General features: G+C 45.3%; 1 protein-coding gene across 1 annotated transcript in view; it reads right to left on the bottom strand.

Annotated features, from left to right (window-relative positions):
- The window catches only part of LOC105453225 (semaphorin-5B), an 89,219-nt gene that overhangs the window by 13,963 nt on the left and 48,271 nt on the right, over positions 1–26,985 (bottom strand). Inside the window, exon 3 of the mRNA XM_011694994.1 lies at positions 9,340–9,436. Coding sequence (XP_011693296.1) covers positions 9,340–9,436 — 97 coding nt within the window. The remainder of the gene's footprint in view (positions 1–9,339; positions 9,437–26,985) is intronic.

Genomic DNA, 26,985 nt, shown 5'->3' with positions numbered 1-26,985 from the left:
GCGCGCGGCAAGTGCATCGCGCCATCCAACCTGTGGGATTTCCGCGAGCCGCGAAGAATGCGAGATCGCGCGGTCGTCGACGACACGCGAAGTTAAGTAACAATATCTAGGAGCTGGGTATACATCACCGGAGAAATATGATTCTGGGACGATGGCTATAGAGAGAGACGACCGAGAGATAAACGTAATTACTTATACGACGGGGGCACGGACGGTCGCGCGTTGCCGCACGCGTCCGCGCGTGTAAATCACCTTTCTTTTTATCGCGCGATCCCCGGGAAAGGAAAGCCCTCTCGACGATCGCCGACGGTACGCCGCGATCCGTCGATACGCCTCTCTATTACCTGTCAGCGGCCGCCGAGAGACCGCTCGATAAGCTTCGGGATCGAGTGACGTCATGGTTGGTGCACACGGGAATTAAATAGGAATGCAAATCGTGGCGCCGAGCGAGCGAGTGGAGCCGCTCCGCGCGCTTAGGACAAACGACCGCGGCAAGAGCGAGTGCATGCACGCATTCACGCACGCACGCACGCACGCACGCCCGCACGCGCACTTGTATTCACTTGCATGAGCTTTATAGCGAGCGCGATCGAAGGGAACGTGCCGGAGGGAACGAGCTATAGAAACGTGCGGAGTTATTATGACGAGTGAAAGGGATCGAAGGGCGAGTTGGCTTGGAGAAGCGTATGGAGTAACTTCTACTCCATTTACCTGTCTCAATTTTGCTCAAACATCCACGCCTCGTGTAGCGATCTCTTTCTTACGTAAACGTACGATTTTAATGAATAGTTGAATCTTTCAACTTCGTATTTAACATTTAATCTCCTTCGTTCCCCGATTAGTTGCCTCGAGATCCTTGGGAAGGAGCCTCGTCTCGCGTTTTCTCACGCTCGCGTTACGTCAGTATAACGCGATGCATTTCTCACTCGTGGAATTCTGCAGTCCTCGGAAGAAGGCCTTCGCGCGCGTCGGTCGGTTTGCATCTCGGTTGATATATATCTAACTCGGCCGCGAAATCCGTGGGCCGGCACGCCGCATTACGGCCCACACGGTTACACATGCCGCCGGGCCCCGCCGCCGTTATATACGCGGGGATAGGACGCGATATTCTCACTGATCGAAACAACGCGATCGCGAGCGCGAGCGCGAGTTTCAGCTGTGCGCTATCTAAATCGAACGAGCGCGTTATCAGTATAGTAACGCGGCGAGAACGGTTCACCGCGCTCTTGGGATACCGCCCGCGCCCGCGAGAGAACGCAGTTTGCATTAAAATTCAGTGAAATATTCGGCGATATATTACGCTACCGAGGAATATTTCACGGGCGTACAGGGACATTTAATCACATATACACGAGAGACGCGTATATACGCTGAATATAACTTTCGAATAATCCACACGATATTTCACGAGATACATTTTATATGAATATGACCCTCTTTTACTTATAATGTATCACTAAATAAATTTTATTCTTAAACTACTTGCACTACTGACAGTGATTTAGATTAGGGTACGATAAAGAGCATGTACGAATTTAAGATCAGTTATGATTTTGATATTTTATAAACATTATAGGTTTTAAAAAATATATATGAAATACATTGCACACAACAAATAATAATCCACTTATCGAGAAATCTCGTTATTTTGTTCTTGATGAGAAAAAGGATTATAGCCCTTTTCCATTATCTTGCTTATTCTGTAAAAACTTTGGAGGGGTCAGGGGCCGGGGGGGGGAGAGGTAATGTGCGGTATAGTATTAAACTGCTCTCGTTCTTACGCAAGTCCGCTCTCTTCGGCCCGAAGGACAAGTACAAAATTGGACGTCCGGCACGGTTGCGGAGCAACTCGCTCGCGGGTCCAGGGGCTCCGGTACGGTATAATCCTGCCAATCGCAGACGTTCAATATTTGCCGAGTGCCCGCGGACAGGAGGTCGCGCCTCCTCCTCTTCCTCGTGGAGGAGTTAACAACAGCATCCGAGAGACGAGATCTCTCGCGATGCGAAACACGTCGGCGAAACACGAAGGTGCACCCGGCGCGACGCGGCGCGGCGCGGCGCGCACGACGAGTTTCTTCGTGGATCGTGACGCGTCGCCAGTCGCCGGTCGCGGCATACGTCGCGTGGAATAATAAATTCTATCGCCATATTCTTTCTTTTTTTTTTTATACATAGGGACAGGACGACTCTCGTGCGACGAGAATGAAGGCGCCCGTCCGCGCTCGTCGTCGCTCGTGATCCCGAATCTATTATTTCGCCGCGTCGTAAACGTGAACAGCGTCGCAACGACCGTCGTTATCTGTTTCTCTTTGTCCACCGTGCCCTCGATTACACCGGTACCTCCGGTCCTGGCGGACGGCGCGGATATACTGATGCTGCACGGCCGTTTTTCCCAAAGAGGAAAAAGTGGACATCCCGGCGCAAAGAACGGGACACGGTCGTCTTCCGGCGCGATCGCAAATCTCCGCCGGCGATCTCCGCGGGCATCGAAAAGACGGTGGAAAGAAGACTAAATGACACGCGCGCTCTCCCGTGCCGCTTTAATGACTAGAATATCTTTCAAACGCGGATTTATTGTTAAACGAGGTCGGCCCCGTCGCCGCTCCTTCGCGAAACAATAAAATTCTGCTCTTTCCCGTGCGGCGGTAGCCCGCAATACTTACTTCTTCGTGACTAACGAAAGGATAATTAAGTTTGGTATGCCGCTACAAATCGATTACCTGCGAAAGAGTTGTGGTATAACATTATCTCTCTTGGGATTGTAGAGTGGAAAAACGGAACGCCATATGAAAGTAAACACGTTTGTTTTATTTCAATAATAAAGGACATATCTAGTTTAATGAGAAGTGTTTTTATCGAACGATAAAAAGTGAATTTTATCAAACTCTGGGGCGGAAGTGAAATAATTTTATGGATTTCCTATTTCAAGAATCTCTCGGCCGCGCTTATCTAACTTTAAATAAAATGCTCGATTTTCTTATAACGCCGATGTAAATACGTACTACTTTCGCAGAGAACACGTTCTGAAATTACAAGCGTGCAAACACGTGGCGAGAATATCTCAATCTCGCTGAGAAAGTTTCCGTTCATGAACATCGACTCGATATATTTTCTTTAATGCAGAATTGACTCGCGCGGAAGCTAGAGGCGTATATCTATTATGCATCGAAGGTGGTTCGAGCGAGCACTTTTACTCCGGGTGAGGCGGCTCTTTGGCCCGAACGCGCGCGCCACACGCTCGTAGAACTAATATATATAGCTTCCAGCTGCGACTCCGCGGAGCGGACAGCGGTATACTACGGTAATATCACAATTGATCAACGCAATCGAGTTAAATCGCAATATTTCACGCCCGTTTTTCCGTCGCGTTGCGTGCATTACATAAACACACGCGCAGAATGCGCGTGTAAGCGGGAGATATACGGCCCCGACGGGGCTGTCGTCGGACAAGCGAGAGCTATTGCGTATACGCGCAGGACACGCTGGCGCCGTCTGTGACATTCTCCACTTTCCATCCCTGTGCCATGTCCCCCTTGGTCCCCCCCCTCCCTCTCCCCTCCCCTCCCCTCCTCACCTTCGCCTTCCTTTTCCAACCGCGCAACCTTCCCAGACCACCTCGGAAACGTTGTGTGTGCTCGCAAAATCGCAACCTGTAATTATTATGCTCGAGTCGTGACGGAGTAACGTCTCTGTTATTCCGTTGCGCTTGTGTTACTTTGCAAATCGGCAGAAACTGCCGCTTTTACCTCGCCCTAAATTTGGCGACTCGACCAAAGAAGCGAACACCCGGATATCATCGTAGCAGGCATAAAAAAAAAACCGGCAAGATTTGTAAACGTGTCGAAGCTCAAAAATATACGTGTTACTTTTTTATAGTACACCATTTAGGAAAATTATAATAAAGAGAAATCTCATAACAAGCTGTTAGAGATATGTAAATGTGTGATTTAAACACAAATTTTGAGAACGTATCACTGAAACATACATATATAAATATATATATATATATATATATATGTATACTTTAACTGTGGACAAGCACGCGCAAATCCGGACAATATAAATTTTACGCGAATGTCTAGAGAAAGAAAATATCGTATATCTTGATTTTATTGGAGTAGGAACACGGTATCAGCCGCTATGGTCACCATCAGTTACCTTATAAATATTCAGTCCTCATATCATCCGGGCTTATTCGCAACCTCCGCGACGCGCGCAGATATTCGAAAGTATGTAGCCCGTTATCGGAGATTTCTACGTCTCTCAAGTGTAGTAACGTTCGCGTTCGCGTCGAATAATAAAAGGACGACATGTGCAGCGACATGCGAAAAACGCTTGCCGAGGCTGCCGACGCGACGCGACGCGACGCACCAAAATCAGGTTCCGTAGGCGGTAACGGTAGGCCGCTGCTGCGCTCGATCTCTCGCGACAACCTGCACCGGCGGACACGTCGATCGACACGGCCCTATAAATAAGGCCGCTTATTTGCTACAAGATAAATCTCCCGGTAACGATTTGTCACGGCGCGGCGCGCGTGCAGGCGCTGCGATGCGTGCACGAAAAATCTTTCGTACAGACTTTCCGAATCGGCGACGGCGACGTGTCGGTGAAATCGTTTCGTCACTCTTGTTCGGGAAGATCTTGAAGACAGGTCTGAACTGATGACGAAATTAATTGATCGATCCAGAGATAAACGTTTGATTAATATATTAATAATTTTTTTCTTGAATAAAATTATCCCATTCTCGATGATTTATTGGCAAAAATTTTTAATTTAAGAAACCTGGAGGTGAAAATGTGTGTATACGAAATTTAATTTAAAAAAAAGTGCAAAAATGAGAAATATATATTACCTGTTATATTTGCACATATATAAGATATAAAAATTTTTGATTTTGTTAAGCTTTTATAAATATTTAAAAAAATAGAAAATGTAGATAAAAGAAAGATCTTAGAAACTTGAATATTCCGCATATGTGCAGCGCATCTAAAAAAATTAAATAACATTAAACGTAAAAGAGATAGTCTAGAGATAAGCGTACCTCGCAGATTCTAGCAAGACGAAGGAATTCGCTAAATCGTGAGAGAAAAATGCTCGAGAGAATGTTTCTCCCCGCTGTCGATATGAAAACGACAGATAGAGAGAACCGGCGATACGGAGAGTTGGGATAGGTTTCGCATGCCTCGTACACTTCGAGCAACATCGTAAATACGATACGACGACCACGTTGGCGGCGATGTATGAAATTCCTAACACCTGCGGCCGACTGTCGCGTGTAATCTCACGCGCGTAAACCCAAAAACTTTTTATTCGCGTCGTGTCACACATCCAACCGCCGCCGCCAACGTTTTCTATCCGGACAAAACAAACTCACGCGGCGGAGATAATTTCTCTCCGTGAGAAATTTCCCGGTAAGAAACCATCTAGTCAAGAGTCGCGATGACATCCGCGTGAGACTGTCGTATCATCATTTCGTTCGTCAACTTCAAAACGAAAAAAGAGGTTTGAGAGCCAAATAAATAGAAATAAACAAATAGAATGTAGAGAGTGAGACATGCACGTTATTTAGAAAGTTTGATAGAAATGTAAACATATGATGTGTAATAGCAATAATATATGTATATTCGCTATAACGAGCGGGAATAAAAATGCTAAAGCCCGTCATTTCTCAAGTTTCTAACACTTGAAACGATACATGTACATTTGCAGATAAACTTTTTTTTTAATTCTCGAGATGTGGAGTTTGAAACTAATTAATTATCAAAATTAGAGGGAACGCTAGAATATCCTGGCCATAAATTTCAGAACGATTTTCGTACATTTTTCCGTGCCGGCCACTTTACTGGAAACCGCACGAACGCGGCTACGAATGTGGGCAGCGGCTAATAACTGACGTTCTATTAATAGAAAGCGTGCGGGGGCGTATTCCCTTTTCCACGGATCGATCGACCGATCGATCGTTCATTCGTTCGTTCGACCCAGGTCCAGCTCAGATTTCGCGACACCCGTGCCGTGCGTGCACGTATGCACGGTCGTATTTACTTCGCGTGGGTGGACCGCATTTTTCACGAATCGGCATCGGCTGAGCGTCGTGCACAACCTTAACGACACCGATAGCGCTAATTTTAGCTCCATTGATCAGCTCGAATGTCATCTTGCAATTCGATCATGGCGGATCGGCGATTATCTTGAATTTATGTTCTCTGCTGGGTCTCAGAAAAATTTTCTCAATCCTTCGTGACATTTGAATTCCAAATTAAAATTCAGGATAACGTTTCATTTGCATGCAATTAAAAGTCATATTGCTGCACGATGCTCGCCCGGTACACTAAAAAAATGAGCGTAGAATCGAGAGAAAAAGAATCAATGTCCTCAATTAAGGACGAAGGCAGAGCACCTCGAGTGCTTTACGCTCTCAGTGTTTTTGTTGCCGGGAATGACCACATATTAGCCACTTAACTTACATTAACCACTTAACTTATTGTCAATCGCGAGATATAGATAAGATCGACCAGTCCCGGGGAACCAGTCATCCAAGTATCCTTTCGATACTTCTTGATATCTCGGAGCTAAGCATGACGGGCACGGATCCGCGAACGTGGCAGTGGCTTCGAGGCACTGAAGTTCGAAAGCGTAGAAGGGAAATGACGTCTCCCTTCACGATGTCTCCTTAGACAAGACTAGTTTATCGAGATAATCGGTAATCGTGCCCGACTCTCCGTCACTCTGTTTCGCTAACTGCAGCTGCTCCTACGTGAACTGGTTCTCGATCGCCCGTCGCGAGACTACGACGAAATTACGTCGTCGCCGTTTTCCGGTCCCGTTCCCCGGGCCATTCGTCGCTCGTTAAAAGGCCGTATATACAAATATTATTAATGACAGGCGCGTTAGGACGCGATTTCGTGGGACAGGTAATCGCCTACTTGATATGCACGCCATTCAACGCGCCCGTTCCCTTTTTCTCCCCATTTTCTGTTTCGTTTTTTTTTTATCACTCGTCGAATACATCGAGCGTCATTTCCTGCTTATAATGAGGCGCGGTGCTTAGCGGCTAGAGAAAGCGCCGCAAAAAAGTTCTCAGCGGCCCTGGAAGCGCCGTCGGTCTCGCCTCCGCGAGAGAGTCTATAATTTGTATATCACGTATAAGTCCGTACCGAACATAGTTTCGTGCAAGAAACGATCCGCACTAACGCGTTGTAATGAGCGTGAGCGCGACCGGCGGGCACGTCTCGCGCCCGCGCCCCATTCGACCCCGCCGCGAGTAAATGAATCGCGCGAAACGCGATTTGCCTAAGCGCGAGCACGTACCGCACCCGAGCAACGATTTTCAGAGGCAATTTCGTTGTCGTGATATTCCCTCGCCGTAAATCCGATATTCCACGCGGCGCATAATTCAATCAGATATAATATCGCAAAATCGGAGATCGCGAGATCCATTTGCCGTTTCTCGATATCGTGACGTCGCCTCGCTATATATTCCGTCAATAAAGGCCTCGAGCCGAGGAATAAACCGCGTAGCATTTCGAGGACACGACGTACGCAACGAAGATAACGCCGCATCATTATTTTAATTATATATCACGCGACAGTTTCGATCACGGAAGTTGCATTTCATGAGATAAGCGTAAGGTCGTCGAAAATAGCAAAAAAGTGCGATAACGCGGTTAAGTAAGAAGATTGCGAAATTCGTCGCAGCAATTAGTCCTGGCAATTTTAAGCAGTATTGCGCGAGGCACCGCCGCGATCGGGCTCGTAATGCTTACGCGCATGAGTCGGCGCGATTCGGCTTTTTCGGCGCAGTCCCTGCGGTTAATGAGCTGCACGTAGGCGAGCGAGCGAGACCGACTTCGTTATCGCGAAGCACGGCCGTGCAGTGCTCGCCGACGCGACGTAAAGAGCGTCAACGAGAGGCGCGCCGTTATTTTTTTCCGCCGTCGTTTCTTTCGTGAATCACGTCGCGAGAGACCGGCGAGACGAGGGGATAAAACCCGAGCCGACCTCGTCTGGCGCAAGTCGTGAAAATGGATCGGCGCCTCGGGGAGACCGCCGTATGTCAGCCAATTTGGCGGGCCGCCAGGAGATCTCGCCTGGAAACCGCCGCGAACGAAGGAGCCGGCCGTGTGTTTATCGTCTCCTCCACGGCTCGTATCGCGCCAGTGACGTCGCCAAAGAGCGCGCGTCGTCGTCCTACAAAACGCGACACGCAAAATCGTTCGCCCCTCCACCTTTATTTACATTCGCTCCGCGTTTATTTCCAGTCCTCGTGCGAAAAGATCAGATCAAAAAGTTTCTCAACTCGAGTCGAGTTTTTTTTTACTGCCGCCCCAAAGAGAACCCGATTTTTCGTATAAGCAAAACGTGCCGTTGCGAATCCAATAAATCTCGTCGTTTCTTTGCTTATACTTTTTCAAATATAGAATTGATTACATATTGCTTTTTTATTTTGATTCGAAAGGGAAACTCTCTACTCTCTACACTCTTATAAAATATATAATGAAATTGATCCTAAGTGGAGCAGATAAGTTTAGGAATAATTGCTTCTGATCAAGACGACTGTGAGATTCGACGTTGTTGCTACAAGTTTGAAACTCGTCTAGAACGTCTATATGCGTAGAAATCGATAGGCTCCATTAATCTTTGATATACGTATACGAGTATCAGTTCGTAAAATCGTAATTATTGCGCCAAAATGTGACACTCATCATGCGTGATCGAACTTTTTGTCATGATTGAGAGATAATATTTATCGAAGCCAGTAGGTCGAGAATATTTTCTCATTAAATTCTGATCTTAAAATGAAACGCTTTCTAAAACTCGTTATCGAGAAGACTATTAGTGAAATAGATACCACTATCGGATTGAGGACTTCGCCGTTGTTCTAACAATACTCCTTGAGAGTTTCGTGATTTCAGTACGAAAGGCTGAACTTCTTCCAGTGAGTCCGTTAGCAATTTATTGTTATACCGAGATTTAAGAGTGCAATTTCGAGAGCGTTCACTTTACAAATTACTTTGACCTGGTCTTCTCATTTTTCCAATTTACCTCTGCATGTTAAAAAAAATGTCTGAATGCCTTTTTATTTAAGTCAAACGTCATTTCTAACAATCACTGTCCATTTAATTTGGTATAAATTTTTAATTCTGTGTAATTTCATCAGATTGTGGACACTCGTGTGATTTGTGTTCAGTTAAGACGACCGGAGAGTAACTTTGCGCAAGTATTTTCATAATTCATTAATTTTTTTAATTAAGTGACGTTAATGTACAACAACAGTTGTCCTGGAAACGAGAGGATTAACTCGGTAATTGAAGACAAGCTTGTAGCACGAAAATACGTACCGAGCTCCGACGACGACTTGCTGTCGCGCCACGTCGAAAAGCAGCTGAGAATAAGTCGTGACCCCCTCTTGTCGAAACATGCTGGTCTCCGCTAAATCTGCAACACATAACGAGACATGAGTTATCCGAGCTGATCTCGAGAGCATTGCGGAAAGATTTCATTAGAAACGTTTCTCAACTTTAAACAAGGTGCATACAAATGCTCCTGAAGTTTTTCGATAACGAAGTCATTAAGATCTTATAGATATTTCATTTCCTTCATTTTCTCTTTCCAACAAAATATTTTATTCTTTTAGATAAAAATCAAGAACTTAATCGAGGATAGGAACTATAAGCAACTACAATAGTGTCTGTGTAGCCATAGACTTTCGATCCTCAACCTGGGAGGTGAGAAACCGGTACGCGGCAGGTGCGAAAAGTCGGCGTGAGGTGTCATAATTACCGAATCGAGCGTGTCGAAAGCGGCGCTTTCTTTTTCCTCTTATACGTTTATCGGTAGCAACTCATAATTCAACCTAGGCCAACACGACCTAGACACGGGCGCCGCCGGAATTTTTCTTGGAAGTCCCACCAGCTTTCAAAATTCAGCACGAATCGACAGCACAAATTGTCGATAATTAGAACTTGAGGAATCGCGTGACGGCAATAATCTTGTTGTTTTGTAAAATTATTATTTAATTATCTACAGACATTCATTTAAAAAAAATTTATTTCATTTACTTCTAATGAGTTCCAATTTTATATCTTGCAATCTTACATATATGTAATAAATAAAATTAAAATGTAATAAAATTTTAATAATATCGACTCAAAATAAGAGTTATTCGAACAAATGGATGTATTATTCTTTTTGCGATTATTCCGACCACAATAGCAGGGCTAACGAATAGGTCGCTTGAAAGCGGGATAGCAGAAGATGTATACTTTTTAAAAAGTTCGGGACATTGTCAAGCAAAAGGAATCCTCGAAACGGGGACCACCCTGCGCGACGACAACTGGCAGTTCGTAGAGATTTACCGCGATTCGCTTTTATATTTTTTTTTTTGTTGGCACCGTGCGGGTCGCGTGGGGAAGAGGCGATTTTACGTCTCGCGGATGTCACGCCATAATATTCTGTACACGCCTCACACACTCACACACATACACACACACACACACACACACATTTACGTACGTGCACTATCGGGGCATAACGATCGACTTACAAGACTGCCTCGTAAAGCAAGCTTCGATCTTCATACCGGAGAGAAGAGAGGCAAAGGGCAAGGCAAAAGTATGGAGGATACTGAGAGAAGGAAGAGCCGCGAAGAAAATACCGGGCGTTCTTCCTTTGCTTAACGATCCCAAAGGATTCTACGTCTTGCCAACATTTTGCTTCCTTGTTTTCTTAGCGTCTTCCTTGCCCTCTCTTACGTCTTTACTTTTCTGTTCACTTTATTCTTGTGCTAGCCACGCTAGTCCTAACGTATTATTCTTAAAATCGAAAACAATTTTGCAGTCAGTTTTTTGATAGATGTGTGTGAAGAGTATGAAATTATATAACAGATTTTATGAGAATTTTTATTTTAACTTATACAATTTCTCGTATAGATACTAATTGATCCAATCAGTTTTACTTTTAATAAACTTTTCCGATAACGAGAAAAAAAATTGGCGCTGCATTTTGTAACAAAAAAGCTTGAATATTTTTAAAATTTTTAAAATATTTTAAACTGAAAATGATTCCTATAAGGCAGACTATAATGTCAGCGCTGCGTTATTCAAGATGTCATAATTTTGCGTTGTTAACTCATTCAGCCGTGAAATAAAACAAGCGCACCTGTTCCGGTGTCACTTTGCGTCGCGGGACAGCGAGCGTTGGAAGATATCAATTGCTCGGACGCGCATCATTTACGACGGACACCGGGGGCTTTCAATCTTTCAGGAGCAACTGCCACGACGTACGCGACCCCCCGAGACTCTGCACTGACCGGCGCAGGTAGTCCTCAGCTCCGCTTTATCAATTTTCCGTCGCGCTCTGGCGGGGATAATACGCTCCGAGGACGAAATTGCATCCCGTTGCCCGGGACGGAGCGCAACCGTGGTCGTGCCGTGCCGCGTTTACCTTGTACTACCTCTCGAGATATCGCATACTACCTTAAAGTGATCCTGCGTACGTCCCGCCACGCTACCGCGGATGCGGACCACCGGGCCAGCTATGTTAATACGGATAATTGCGTTACGTGAACCCTCCCCTCCTCCCCTACCTGCCTCGTTCTCGCCGCCGCAATCGCGCACACCACGTGTGCGGGCAGGGACGCAATTCGTCATATATAATTTCGTTCCACGGCAACGTGCGAATAAAACTGCCATGTTTAATTATTATTAATGTGTAAACAAAAAAAAATTAAAGACGATTTAAAAGCGGCAATCGATGTAAAACTATTAATATGCAAATAAAAAAATTAAAGGCAATTTGAAAGCGATGTAATCGATGTAAAATTTTTATACATTACATGAATATACATAAAACAAGAAAAAATGTTTTCTTCGAAAAATACTTATCGATCTTTTTATATTTATAACGGTAAAATATATCGTGCTGTGTAAAAATTTATGCAGCAGAAAGAGTCACATTCAATTGTGATTATAAAGAGTCCCAGAATTGACAAAATGAGGCAAAAATGTATTAAACGCATATATATATACTGAACGTATATATCTTGAAGTCGTTGACATCAAACGGTAGAAAAAGGAGCGAGAGAACGAGCTCCGTTAATAACGATAAGTCGAAACATGGAACGAGGCCGAAGAATGAGATTAACGCACTTGGCCGACTTGGACTTTATAATAACCATTAAAGATTAAGGATGCATTGAATATTCCGCTCCCGGACTACTTCTCTGTGAATAATAATTAAAACTTACGCATCGCTAATGAAGGCCGTAAAAACTAATTGCGCCGATCGGCCACGCCTTATACGATTCACTTAATTCTGCCTGCGGATTTAAACGTAGCTTCAATACCTTCGCGCGCGCTCGTAGAGCACGTGCTGTTTCCGAGGAAGCCGAGGCGCTAATTCCAGATCCGCGAAAGATCGCCGACGATGGCGGCGACGGCGGCGGCGGCGGCGGAGAGATACGCGAAAAATACAAGTTATCGCAGGCAGGGCTGTGACGATAAATCGCGTGGATCTGATAAGGCTGCTCTCGCCTACAGGAACGTGGGGATGCGTATCTGCACGCACATTGCATGCGTTCGCGAATATCGTCGGCGGGCGACGGGGAGGAGTGTTGCACATAGCTTTTGCCAAGTGCGCCCGTGCGCGTATGCAATTTCGTGCATGCTCGATGCATTTAATTGCTCACTCGGTCAGAGATCAAAGACAAGTCGCGCGCGTATTAACGTAAACGTTAACGTATGCCGACTTCAAAGGATGAGATAATATGTGTTCTCTATAGGACGCTCGTCGTACGAGAAGTTACATTTGCGTACCGCACTCTACTTTAAGTTTCTCTCTCTATTCTCATTCGCCGTCGACATTTTGTAGCACTTTCCGTAGCGTAATAGACCGTCTGTTTTATATCGAAATCGAATTGAATCCATATGGGATCGGCCGCGTCGGTGACGAGCTTGGGTGGTCGGTAAAAGCTTGAACAGCCTGGGAAACGGGTGCATAACTGTTAAAATATCGAGTTACATTCGCCGATCGGCAGAATGTTGATGTTAATTGGTCTTTTCGCAGCCTTTATCGATACGCGATCTCTTAATTGCGCTCGCAGTCACTCCGCTCGCTCGCTCGCTCGCTCGGTTGTCTGTCTGTAGCCGTCTAAGCCGTTATTTAGCTCCGATACACGGCTTGCGTCAGCGAGAGAGCTGACCTTTTTATGAAACGTGATGATGCACGGCCCCGGACAAATCGATTACGCCCGCCGCGTAACGACTCAGGAAGATTAGATAAAGGAAGGGGATGCATGAGAGCAACAATGTAAAGTGTCACGCTATTTTTAGCACTCTGCGGTGAAAATAGCGTACAATGAATATTATTAGCATTTCCTATCTATGGAATGTCACATGCCTATTTCTCCTCACGATCTGCCGCGAGTTAAAGATATATTCAGATTAAATATAGAAAATTTCACCACATAATGCTCTTCATTATGCTCTAAAAAAATATAATATAAACAGAGATAAATAATGCTTGCTTATTTTCATCATGTCACAAAGATTCGCGATATGTGCATTTAAATATGTATTAAGAAACACGTTTTATATTATAGTAGACACGAGGCGAGGCATAAAAGTTGCTATATGATCAATATTAATATATATAAAATCCGTGCATAAAGCGGCGCGATTAAAAGCATTCCCTTGCAAATCTCATTAGTTTCAACGAATTCTTTTAAATGGGATTTACGCATATCGGGGGATCCTCGCCGAAAGCTTAACGAAATTTATAGTACCGACAGGATTAACACACGCCAGTCATACAGCGGTCCGCCGAATCCCCTTCGCGAGAGATAATTTGGCTGACGTAGATGGATCGCGTCGCGAAGGAGATCGTGCCCGTGTAATAAATCCTTTAATTTTAATGAATCTTCTTAAATGAGGATCACGCTGTATCGGGAACCTTCCGCGAAAATTTATAGCGCTACACGGGGCGTTTAATTAGTCACTCGCGTCCCGACCCACCGAATTTCTCTTCCATGTAGGACAATCTGGACGTAGGTGGATCGCTGTAAGGAATCATCGTCGCGTGCGCGTTATCAGATCGCCACGCGATGCGAGCCCGACGCCGCGCGCGTTTTCCCATTGTCCACGTGTGCGTACACGGGCGACCGTTTAGCCGCGCTTGGCTGCGGCCACGTGGGTGGCTCGACTTCGTCCGGCGATAATCCGCGTTAATTTTCCTCTTTGGGCCCCTCCCCCTCTCCGTCGTCGCTCTCCTTCTTCTCGAATATCCGCAAAATTGCCTTCTGCAAATAAGGACGCGTCGATAATCCGGTCTCACCCGGTTATCTTGCATAATACAATACTTTCGCGCGTGGCAACCGTACGTTTCAAGCTCCCCCTTCGTCTTCCTTCGTCGTCTCTTCTTTTCTACTTCGTCGATTCTCTTTTTTATCCCGCGCATTCACGCCGACGGAGGAACACGTGGGTGGTTCACGGGCAACCGATAATTTTCGAAATTGGCCGCGGGGAGGCGGCAAAATGTGAAATCACGCGTGAGTCGTCGTAGCCGTAAGCTCGGCCGTTCGGGCGATTTCGTGAGTAAAGCGTGTCGCGGTGAAAAAAAGGAGCGATAGCCAGAGAGAGAGAGAGAGAGAGAGAGAGAGAGAGAGAGAGAGAGAGAGAGAGAGAGAGAGAGAGAGAGAGAGAGAGAGAGAGAGAGAGAGAGAGACGGGAAGAGAAAGAGAAGTTGTCGATTACTTTCTCTCAGGAGCAAGGAAAAATATTTTTCTCGTTTCGCAATCTCTCTTAATCGCAATGCGGCTGTAATCGCGATATGAAAAATTCTGACTACGCGAGCGAGCGATCGCGAAGTCCGCGGCGGCTGCACGTAACGTCGCGTAAACTCCATTTAGCTGCGAACGAGCTGCAAGCGGTTTTACGATCATCTGTAATAAATTAGATGATTAACGAAGCGAGAGGTGCTGAAATTTACGACAGGCGGTCGCGCTCGTAAAAATCGGCCGATATCGCGCCACCGCCGTCGTCGTCACTGCCGCCGCGAGAACCCAGAAAATCGCCGGCGGCAGTAACCCGTCGATCCAGATACATCCGATTTACCTCTGTGGTTTAACTACGGGGCGGGCACGACCTCGGATGATAGCGCCATAAGTAAGTTCTAGTCGACGGGCGATACTGACGTGCGTCGCGGTGTTACGCGACGCAAGTGTATAGAGAGAACGACGAGGAGCAGACGCGCGCGTTCAGCCGAGAAGAGGCCATCGTACGCAAGAGAAATGCTTGCGTGTATCTAGCATACGCACGCCTCGCGTACTATACTCGTTATCTCCGCCGAGAGATAAACGCCTGCCTTAATCGCGCGCAGATAAGACGCGACAGTGTTTACTTGGAGCGTCGGCTCCTCACGTCTTTGCGTTTTACAACGCGACGTCTTTTCACGAGAGACTCGTCTCGTTGTGCCTTATCTCCGCTTCACGAAAGAGTGACGAATTACCGGCCGCGAGTTAATCTCGGCGCCGCGTACAGAATTATGTCCCTGTCCAACCAACTCATTGATCCTTCTTTAAGACAGGATTTCATTACGTCACGAAATTAACGTTAAACGGGGTCGTTCGACTTTTATCTCCCGCGATCTCCCAACGTGCGACTCTTGAGATCTTTATGTGTGTTCGTGCAAAGACGAATATTCGGCGCTGCGAGAGATGGCGAGGTGCATCACAATTGAATCTGTAATGCTCCGTACGAAAAATTCCACGTCGAGAGCCTGAAATCTTCTCTGCGCGTCACGTGTGCATGCGGAGCGCACGTTTCGCGCTACGTCCAATATCCGGGATAATCGTATCACGTCTGAATTTCCCGTCCGTCCAATATGACTCAATCTCCGGCAGTGAGGAAAGCAAATCGTAAGATCGCCCTCGCAGAGAGATAGAGATAGAGAGATAGAGAGAGAAAGAGAGAGAGGAGAGTGAGAAAGCATCGTCTTCTCGACGTGCCAGCAGATACTTTCTAAACAACCGCTTCCGCATATTCGAGGAGCGGTCCAATAAAATCATCCTCGAACGATAATTTCTTCAATATCCTTATTCCAGACCTAAACGATCTCGTCACGTCTTCCGTAGCATCTGCCAAGACATCGTAAACTTTAGCCTTAATAAAACAAGTCTTAATCTGCAACACGACACACCGAAGTCGTGCCAATCCCTTAAACACAATCAAGAGAACATCTCACTTCACAAATTCAATATATAAAATAGACATAAAACTTTTATTTCTAATAATAATACGAGTGTCTCTATTGTTTTTTCTAGAGTGCTTTCGTATCACCGTCAAAGTTAGTTATTTTAACAGCACAGAAAGAATTTGTGATCTTTTAAAAATCCTTAAAATCATACTTTTTTAAGGGTATCTCCCAGTAAAGAATGCACTGCTAAATTTTTCTTTGCTTTGACATTTAGAAGATATATATGCATATATTACGGGATATTTAAAGATAGATTTATATATGCTTTCTCGCAAAGAAATTTATTTGTCACAGATTAAAGGAAAACATAAACAACGCGGCATGAATGAAAGATGCAGATGCTTGGACGCTTCTGGTCCTGCTGAGATTATTCTCGTGGCGATTTATTAAGCCCGCCTTTCTTGTTCGAGAGACGGCTCAAGGTCGTGTCTCTCGCGTTTACTGAAAGTGCGAATAACACGCGTAGGAAACGCGCCCGTTATCCCCCTTTAATCTCTTTTCTAAAGCGATTCGTGAGTTATGCGTGAGTCGGTCTCGCCTGTGATGCGGTGTCCACCTACCTAGAAACGACGGCGGCCGTCGGACATTCGGTCCTCCGGCTGTCCAAACCTTCTCGAGATCCTAAGAGGCGAACGAAGTGCCTCGGTATATTTTTGTATATAGCGAAACCGAGTGCCGCGCTACGACGTAGGTAATCCGCGTTTTGAAAAGTCGTAAAAGACGCTTACTGCATTGGAAATATAGTCAAGTTATTAACCGCGCGAATGGAGTGTTTAAAGACTCAAAGCTAATCTCTCGCGTTTATTATACATATAAAATACAAATCTATAAATTAGACCAATAGGTTCATAAATTTGTATGATCCGCATAAGTGAATCACTAATAGCTTCTTATCTTGTATGATCCGCAATAATAATTCTTACTGCAATATCGTTTTTCTCATTTCCGGATTCCACGAAGAAGGAAAGATATATGCTTTCAATCTTCTTTTCATATTCACATATATGTCGAACTTCGTTCACCGTCATTTCGAATGTATTTGAGATACACGTACAAGCAAACTGTTCCAAAAAATGTTTCTTTCCCAATGCTCGCCTTCCTAAACGTATCCTTTCGAATTTTTAAACAGCTTGTGAAATTTAGATGAGCCTTCAGCGAATATCGATATATCAGCGTTCGTTTAAGACTTACCATCGCAACGTTTAATAAATTTTCGTTGAATCCATTATCAACTATATATATATACTCGCTAAGCGATTACACATGCATGATCCCGTAACGCGTAACTCTGGTCAGAGCATGTATCTCTCGCGGTTCTCTCGGCGCGGCGCGTTTCAGATACTCTTCTCCCGCGCCGCTTTCCTCGGGACGGACTTCAATTATCTCGCGCGGCCTTCGAGATTGCCCGATATCGCGATCTGCGATTCAGAAGCGGCAAGGCCGTGCCGCGGAGTTGACGCATCGTAGGATCGCATCGGTGCATTAGCCCGCGCCTCTCGATCGCTCGCCTCAACTGCGCGCTCCCTTTCCCGACGCACACGCACGAACGGAGAGGCGCGAGAGGCAAGGAGAGAAGCGGACAGACACCCTTATACGCTCGCGATGGTCACGAAGCCGCTCGTGTGCATCGCCGTCCTTCTATTTCTTCTTCTTCTCCTCCTACTTCTTCTTCGTCTTCTTTTCGCGGAGCGTCGATTCCGCAAAAGCGACTCCACGCATTTCCACGTACTGATGTACGCGATGTACGCATGTGTGTGGTGTACGAGGAAAGACACACACACACATGCTCGTCGTAGGGATCTATGCTTTTATAAGCGAATACGTGTGGGACGAGGGAGAGCCCCAGTTAGCATAACCTGATCTCGAAGGCCCCTCCGGTATCTTCCGCGCGCGTCTCGTTCCTCTTCTTCGACTTCTGCCTCCTATTCCGTTCGTCCTGCGGCCTGAGCAAAGAGAGATAATGGAAGACAGAACACGCGGGAAGGGAGAGGGGGATCAGAGAGACAAGAGATTGATGGTCGGGTAATGGAGCTACTATTCGCTCAATTTTGCAAAAAGAACCACACGGGGCACACGGGCGTAAGAAACGGTCTTGTAGCGAAACGGTCCATCGGTAGTCGGCCTCCACACGACGGTGGTTCTGAATTAACGAGTCCCCTGGCTGTGCTCGCATAATTGCGAGAAGAAAAAACGTACTGCACCAGCGTGAAGTGTGCGTGCCACGTAAATGGCCTGTTTCCGGTCTCTTCTGTACAAAGCGTATGAGCGAACTGGTGTTATGAACTAAACAAACACAGTTTACGTGCGTTTTCTTATGCATAATTCGTAATAGGAAACAGTTATAATTGACGTACGTTTATTATCTGGAACAACTATAATTATAATTGAGTTATCATTTAACATCACGTATCCTTCTTTCTTTTTTTTTTTTCAAATCTGTGCACCGAGAAATCGCGTTAAAATTAAAGATAATAATCATTTCCCACCTCTTTCTTTCAAAGATACAGTTTGAAAACTATTTCTTTGAAGTAATGATTAAAATAAATTTGTCGGCGTGTATACAGTTTGCATCTGTAATATACAAAAACAGTACTTTGTAAAGGGATAACTTAGACCTTATATCCAATTTACTTCGCAATCCTGAACCACCTTTTCTTTCTTGCGTGCGATGAAACACACGCCATATACAAGAACGTCGTTTATATCGCATTTCACGTGATTTTCGCAACTTTTCTTCCTCGCCGAGGGGAGGCTGGACGGCCAGGCGACATTTTTCCACGCAATTGCGAAAGTAATGAGACGCTTCGGTCGTGCCGGAGCAAAAACAGAGTCCTCGTCGACTTTACGATCGGAATCGTCAATCGGCGATCTTCGATCCGCGGGGAAACGGCGGGGTCTCATTGTGCGCCCGGCCACAGATGAAAATGCCGTCCGGTTTCTCGGAACGTGAATGCGGTGGCATTGCCGGGGATAAGAAGAGGCGAGCGACAGGCAACGGCGACGACGATGACTGCAATAACTGCGACTGCGACGGCGAGCTCGTGAAAGAAAAGGGAGGAGAGGAGACCGAGAAATGAGGATGACGAGACGTGGACGAAGGGGGAAACGAGAACGGGGATAGAGAGACGCAGTGAGAAAAAGCGGAAAGCCGATGAGTGCGGAGAACTCGTCCGCGCGGGATAGCGAGTTAGATAAGAAGTATGTACGTGGAGTAACGCGCGCTCTCGTCGATCGCTCCGGGGATCGTTGACCGATTCTTCGTAACTCCGCGATCCTAGAACGAAACGAAACTCCCAATTCCGGCGCGCGAATGCCATTCGCGGCACTTTAAAGAGAGAGAGAGAGAGAGAGAGAGAGAGAGAGAGAGAGAGAGAAAGACGGAACTGGCATTACAACGTCCATTTCATTCTATTATACTTACTTGTGGAACGTATGAGAGACCACTAGAAATCGCACTCGCAAGCGCTTTCTTGGAAGACCCGAGCTAATAGATGCAACTTGAAAGATGAGTCGTCATTAATTTCATTCATCTTTATGCCGCCGTCGTTTCCCCGATCGAGGATCCGCATCGCCGATGGAAGGTCGGTGATATGGGAGAGGCGCATCACGAGGCGGACGTATGAGTATGCGGCCGAACAAAACGTACCTCCCAGGATGAAGACGAGGCGTACGTATTCGCATATTCATAAAGCGAGCCACGCCGCGATCCATGATCATTGTGCCGCGATATCTTCGCGACGTCGGCGAATTGCAAGATCTCACTCGCGGGGATTGTAATTATGGGCGAAATCTACCACCTCCGGTCTACTCTTGCCTCCCTCCCTCCCCCCCGGTCTCTTTTTCCCCCCTGGTTATTCTTCCTTTTTTTCTCCTTCTTCCTCTTCTTTCCTTTTCCCCTTTCTTTATGCGTGCCGCTGTACGCATTGCGTGACGCGTGTGTACTTTGTGTACGCGCGATGCTGCACACTTAGTGGCCGCGTTCTCTTTCTCTCTCCCCCTTCGTTCATTCTGTGAATGCGTGACGCTAATGGACGCCTTTCACGGAGCCCGCGTCACCCGCGATCGCGGTTCGCGCGAAATTATTTCTCGCCGCGATCTTTTCATGAGCCAAGCGCAGCGGGTAAAGTCTTCCCGGTAGTACGGAGGAGAGATTCCGCGAGGCGACGTGGGAAAGGCGCCCGTTCCACCTCGCGCGATCCACATTAATCCACCCGCAGCACGCCCATAAAACGCTTTTCGCTGTTTGCTTTATCCATACGGTATACGGCAGAGATTACGCATTAATTCGGCTCGTTTATACTCGCGAGACATTCACGGGGCAAATTTACAGGGCGATCGTTATACGTCCCGTAAATTTTACAGGGGCATCGTTGGCTATCATCATTCGGAAAACACGGTAAATTGTCATAAATATTGCTCGCAGAAGAATTTAATGAGCCGGGATTGCGACACACCACACTTCGCCTTCAAAGTTTTCGTTGTTGCCCGGCCGACGGTTCGTGACGGTAATGAGCGCTTTTACGGTCATATGTTTCTCGTGGGACTTGGCGCGGTCAAGGGCTTCCCATATAATTCCCGGGATTAAACCGCGGAATGTTTCTTGTCCGCGTTCGCCGGATCGCCAGAAGCGGCAGAAGTAACCGCGCGGCGAGGAGCGCCCGGATCAATCGCTCTTCTAGCTTTACGTTTTTCTGCGAACATCCACCGGGAGAGTGCTAATCCAGAGGCGGATCAGGTCGAATCACCTCGGTCTTAATTTCGCGGCTTAACGAGACAGAATCCTGCATCGTAATTCCTATCGGAACAGGTGGCGAATCCGTTCACGGAGTGGAGATTTTATCGCGGGTAGCTTCTGATCGAGAGGGAAGAGCGAATGAAGAAGCAAAGAAATCGAGATTGAGAGGCGATTAGAGGCGATCTACACGCCATTAATTCGATGCAAGAACCCGGAGACTCGTATATGATCCGGTTGCGATACGGTGGACGTAATTTTATCAAATTAAATACTTCTCTCGCGTTATATAATGCGCGAGATGCACAATTGAAAAATAAATAAATAAAGGCTCTCTCCAGTCTGTTCGTATATCGAGCGAACTTCTCGCGAACGAATAAGTCCTCGATTTATGGTCATCAATTAAGACCTTTTCTCGTGCGACGCTATTAAATATCGCCGCCGATCGATTCGAGTATTCGAGCGCGCGTTTACAATCGTACGATAATTGGCATTCCATCTTTCCTCGATCGATGCAAAGTGCGGGGAGATTTCCTAGTGGTCGTTTAGCTACGCCGACTTGGACGACGCGGCATTCCATTCGGTCAGATTCAAATCGAGTCCTCGTTGATCGTCCATACAAGGACGATATCTTGTAGATGCACATTGTCCGCGGATATATCGCTTTTCGTTCCACACATCGCTCTCTCCGCACCGCGGGGTGCATGTCCTACTCTGAAAACGCAGCTGACACGTCTGAGATACGAGCCGGCGCGCACGCCGGCTTTTAAATCAATAATTCGCGTGGTAAACTTAATTGAGGAATCTTTTAATAGTGCGCCTCGGCGCGCAGTTGTGAGTTACGGCCCTCGCATCGATCGCGTATAAATATTTCTTCGGAAAACACATGCGGAAAAGTTTCAATTCCTCGTACATGAGCGCAGGTATAAATAAGAAGTTTTCGTTATTGATCCAAAACGATGAAATAAAGATCATTCCAGAAATCTTACTAAACATACACGGGAAGAACAATCTTGCTGAATCCAAATCTGAAAATAATTTTTGCTCAATAATCAAAATAACCTTGTACGAAAGTCAAAATAATTGCTAGAATATCAAAACTTTTATAGCAATACTTATCAGTTTTAACATTCCAACAAATTATTTTGACGATTCAATAAAAAATTATTTTTAGATCTATTTTTAGCAAAATTTTTAGACCTTTCAACAAAATCGTTCTTTCCGTGTAAGATTTACATATACTTATTAAGCGTAATAAGTTTTGAAAAAAATAATATTTATACATTACAATGTGTTTCACTTCAATAATAAATTTATGGTACAAAGAAAACTGTCATTAATCATTCCGTGTTTCACTCTCCCGCACACATGTGTGTGAAATCTAGCTTCCAAATATTTTAGATACTAAAAGAAAAAAAAGAAACAGAATATAAAAATATTCCTTATTATATTTTAGCTTTAATCCTTACGATACTTAATTTTTTACGAAGTTGAAAATTGTCCGCCGAAACTTTAATTCTCTCTTCGATTCTTTTGAATAATCATGGATGGCTGATTTCGAGTATGCGAACCGACCGACGAATCCGACGATGCGCTCGATGTTTTGAACAGTCGAAACACAAGTGCGATGCATGGTGCAGCGTCTGCCAGAAACCACGGAGGTCTACGACCTCTCTTCGCGCGCGCGCCCAAAGAATGCATCGCACGTACGCGGCTTGTTCTTGCGCGTAGGTAGCACACACGCGGCTCCTTACTAGAAAACCGCCGGCTGCCAACTCGTAAACTTACTGGACCATTCGAACGTTGCCCTGTTCCGTTGACGCGGAAAAACATTGCGACACGATGGTCAGACAGGTATCAGAACGAGGGGAAGTGCGCGTTTCTTTCTTCTGGGGACGCAAAAGGCAGCTCGTCATCGTGTCATCCATAAATGTAGAAATCGTCGTACAATACCGCGCAACTTTTGTCCCCTAACGTTATCTTTTGCCTGCACATATTATTTATCATGTACATGTATATGTGATAAAAAAAAGAGAGAGCACTGCTTTATCAAATCGCGCTAAAAGTGCGCTAATTGCAAATTAACGCACTTTTAAGGGCGTTAATTGCCGAAGTCGAGAATCATTAGCGTTTTCTATGCCTCGCCAGTCGCGGCTAATCAGAGGATTTTTACACGCGCGATCTCCGATCGAGATTAGTTATATTTTATGTCGCGTTATTACAGCATGTCACGTGCAGTTCAGTAATTGCGAATTAATATACAACACGAGATTTATTAGCGGGCTTGTCTACGACACCGCTCGCAAATTTGCCACCTTATCTGTCTAAGTAATCCGCTCAGCATGAAAACGAATATACGAGCGCTTAACACGTTTCAGCTTACTTCCGTCGAGTAGACAAGCCGGGAACCAGATTACGCACAGCAATTAATTAAGTGGTGTAATTGGTTGCAGCACAGTCGCTCGCGATACACGGCGTTTTTTCTGCATCGGTCGTCGGCCGCTTCAAAGTCTCTGACGTCCCCAACGTAAGTCGATCCTCAAATACACACGTTACTCAAGAGCGGCAAGTCTTTGACCAACACGTTTTTCTAATAACGTCGAAATTTAATTTAAGAAGCTCTTAATCGTTAAAAAAAGTTACGTAAAATTATGATTTGGAGTAGTATAAGCGACGTTCATTCTTTCTTCTTTTCCTACCGTGGATTCCGTACGCAAATGTTCGAATACCACAACATATTATTTAACAACCTTCGTGTCAATTAAGACACTTATACAAAAATTATCCCCAATTATAGAAACTGATGACTTATTTAGTTACTTTGTATGCAAGCTTTTATTAACTCAATGCTACGGTTATGGAAAATGACGTTTCACGGTAATTAGAGACACCGATAAACGTTGATATGGTGCGCAATATTGCAGCAGGTTATCGGCAGCGGCGGGAAAATTACGTATTCGCGACGGAGGGAAAAAGTTCGCGGTTCGCCAGGCGCCACTTCGCGCATAAATATTCGCGAATATATAAATAGCGCTGTCGTTCTTTGCACGGGTCAACGCTGATCGGGAATCAATCTAAAGATAGATCACAGTTGGCTGAAAATAGAGCCAGAAATTTATGTAGTACCAAAGCACGGACAGATTCTGTCTACTGGTTTACGCTCGACGCCTCGATCGGCAGATAAACGCCGAGGTTGTTGGCAGTGCGCGCCGGTTCTCCCAGGAAAGCGTGATGAATGTTTTCATGCGTCGGCGAGTCTCGGCATTTCTGTCCTTTTTTTTTTCTTTTCAGGCGTCGTTTTCACTTTACGACTTGTTAAGCCAATCGGAGAAACTAAGAATCGCAACTGTGTGGTGTCCTCTGTTAATCTTGCGATCGCCGAATCACAAAGATGCTTATTAGAATTATTAATAAATATAATAAATATACAATCGAGTGAGCGAGAGAGAGAGGAGGGGGAGGGAGGGAGATATGCCATATTGCGATCGGTCGCTTGTCGAATCGATCGACTGAATAACACGCAAGATTACCGAAGGTAGAGGCGACTGCAGCCAATTGCGACGGCTTTGTACATACTTGCCACCGGCAGCGAATCGTTTATGGAGAGAAAGCGACAAAGATCAGCAAGAAAAAAATACATCTCGTATTTGTAAACAGCTGTGTATATTAAATAAAAAATAAATAAAAATCTCTTTACTGTAACTTTTTAGTACATTCATTGACTCTTTGTCATTAACTATGACAGATTAATATTAGTTTCAATAATAAATAATAAACGTTATTCGTATTTATTTAGAGACGTTTTTAAGATGCCTTATCGTCGAGTTACATTCAGTCCTTCATTACTCAAAAAAAAAAAATTAAAAACCACTACCGTAATTAATGTTTAAAGTTTTACAGTAAGAAAAGGAAAGTGTACGTCATACCTGTACGTTGCATCCCTTTTTTGGCAAGAAAATATACGCGAGTCGATCGGAGCTGACGCCGGAAAAAAGTCGCGCAGAGGAACAAGAGCAAGCGTACTAGCGAGAGCGAACGAAAAATCACAGCGTACGCTCGCGTGCATAAAACAGTAAATGGGACGCTCGTTAATTTTACGAGCGTGCAGGTTTACAATGATTGTAACGCTATCAATACGAGGGAGAGATTTACAGCGGTATGTTCCCGAGACGGATCAGTTCGGTGGCCGCGCTCGCAGAAATGGAAAGAACAAAAGTGGTAGGATCTCTCGATCGTCCGAGTTTGCATTATTTGCAATTCCTAATTCGACGTCGCGTGATGGGGAAGATGATAAAATGGAATGGAAATAAAAAACGATAAATCAGGGACAAATTTACTTTCATAAATAAAATAAAATTTTACTATCATACCCTGTATACTTTTTAGCGACAAATAAATCGCGCTGCAATTTAATATTTATAGAATATTCGTAAAATATTTCAGCTTTTATTGACCGCACAGTTTTCCGTTTTGCCTAATATATAGATACGTTAGAAAAATTAATCACTGTTTCCTCTATATCCGGGACAGTTAGATAAATCTGATATTTTAAATTCAGTCGCTATTAAGAGCATGAGCTTAAAATCAACGGAGATTACGCGTTCAATGTGTACGTAGACATTTTTTAATACGTACGATAAGCTAATGCGACGTTCTGTTATACGTGAACCCTCTTCGTCTCTCCGGTTTTTTTCCGAATTAGCGAGGAAGCGCGGCAGCAATCGCGCGTCTGGTATTAACTCGGAACCCGTTGGAGATAAAGTTATTAAGGAGCGTAATGATGGCGTGACAGCCCGGTAATTAAATAAAAACCTGGTTAATATATTATACCCGCTTGCGCTTTGCGTGCGCGCGCCTTCGGCCTGCCTTTCTTGCACGTCGTATCGACGTGCTGTACGACGATGCTTTCGATTCCCACGATTTAATAGGAAAAGCATGCACATCGTTCTATAGCGTTAGGCCGGCCTGTTACCCGCCACTCGCCGTCGTCGATGTTGTTGTGTCGCTACTTAATCGGATGACTTATAGACAGCGGAGCAAATCATGCCGTTGGCGCAGCTATGCAATGCGCCTCATCTGTAACGTCTAGCGTTTATACATTTATATACGTATGTAGACCATTATAAAATATATGGATCCATTATATAAAAGCGCGCGACGTAATCCGTAATTGCTCGTTTGAATGACCTAAAAAGAAGACGAGCACACTCACGACCTTTTTCTAATTCCCCTCGCATTAATCGAAGTAACGACTTTCCTCTCAGTTTGTATTCGCGGATTGTAACCGCCGATGTCAGAAGCGTCGATTATCAGCGTCTTAATTGCCGCGCGCGCCGCTCCTCCACGTGTTTCATTGATTTTCTCGATGCGCGTCGATTCGTGAGCAGAGATCGAAGAGTGCAATCGCAGATGCATCGTGCGTGCGTGCGTGCGTGCGTGCGTGCCAGCGTGCGTGTTCCCACGTCAACATTCCGCTCGCGTAATTACGGTAAACACGGCCCGCAAGCTTATCGCTCCTCTCTCTACCGTCGCATCGCGGTCACGTATCGCAACAATTGCGATCTAGGTTTTACTAGCGGCGATCGACGCTTCGATGATCCCGATCCGCGATATTACATACTGTAATACCGTAAGCTCTAAACGTGCGTGGGCCACGTTTAAGCGGATTAAGGTATTATTCGTTAAGGCCGAATATACGCCGTGCAAACGAACGGCGAGCGCGAAATTAAATTTGTTTAAAACTTTCTCTCTGATGGCTGTACGCCGCCATGCAGCAACGAGAGAATCGGATGCGAATCGAACGCTAATCAATGCTCGTTTCGTGTACTCACTGCGACCGTATGTCATCTTTTCAATTTAAGACCCATTTTCATAATATATGGTTAACGAAAAAGTTACACTGTTAAATCTATAGTGTCAAATTTAACCTTAATTAAGTCGCCACTGCTCTTACTTAATAAATAGTTATTTTTAACTAAAACAGTGGGGTAAAATAATTTAAAAC

Source organism: Wasmannia auropunctata, unplaced genomic scaffold (assembly GCF_000956235.1).
Source record: "Wasmannia auropunctata unplaced genomic scaffold, wasmannia.A_1.0 LD336001.1, whole genome shotgun sequence".
Lineage (NCBI taxonomy): Eukaryota > Metazoa > Arthropoda > Insecta > Hymenoptera > Formicidae > Wasmannia > Wasmannia auropunctata.
This window is presented reverse-complemented; position numbering and strand designations above follow the sequence as displayed.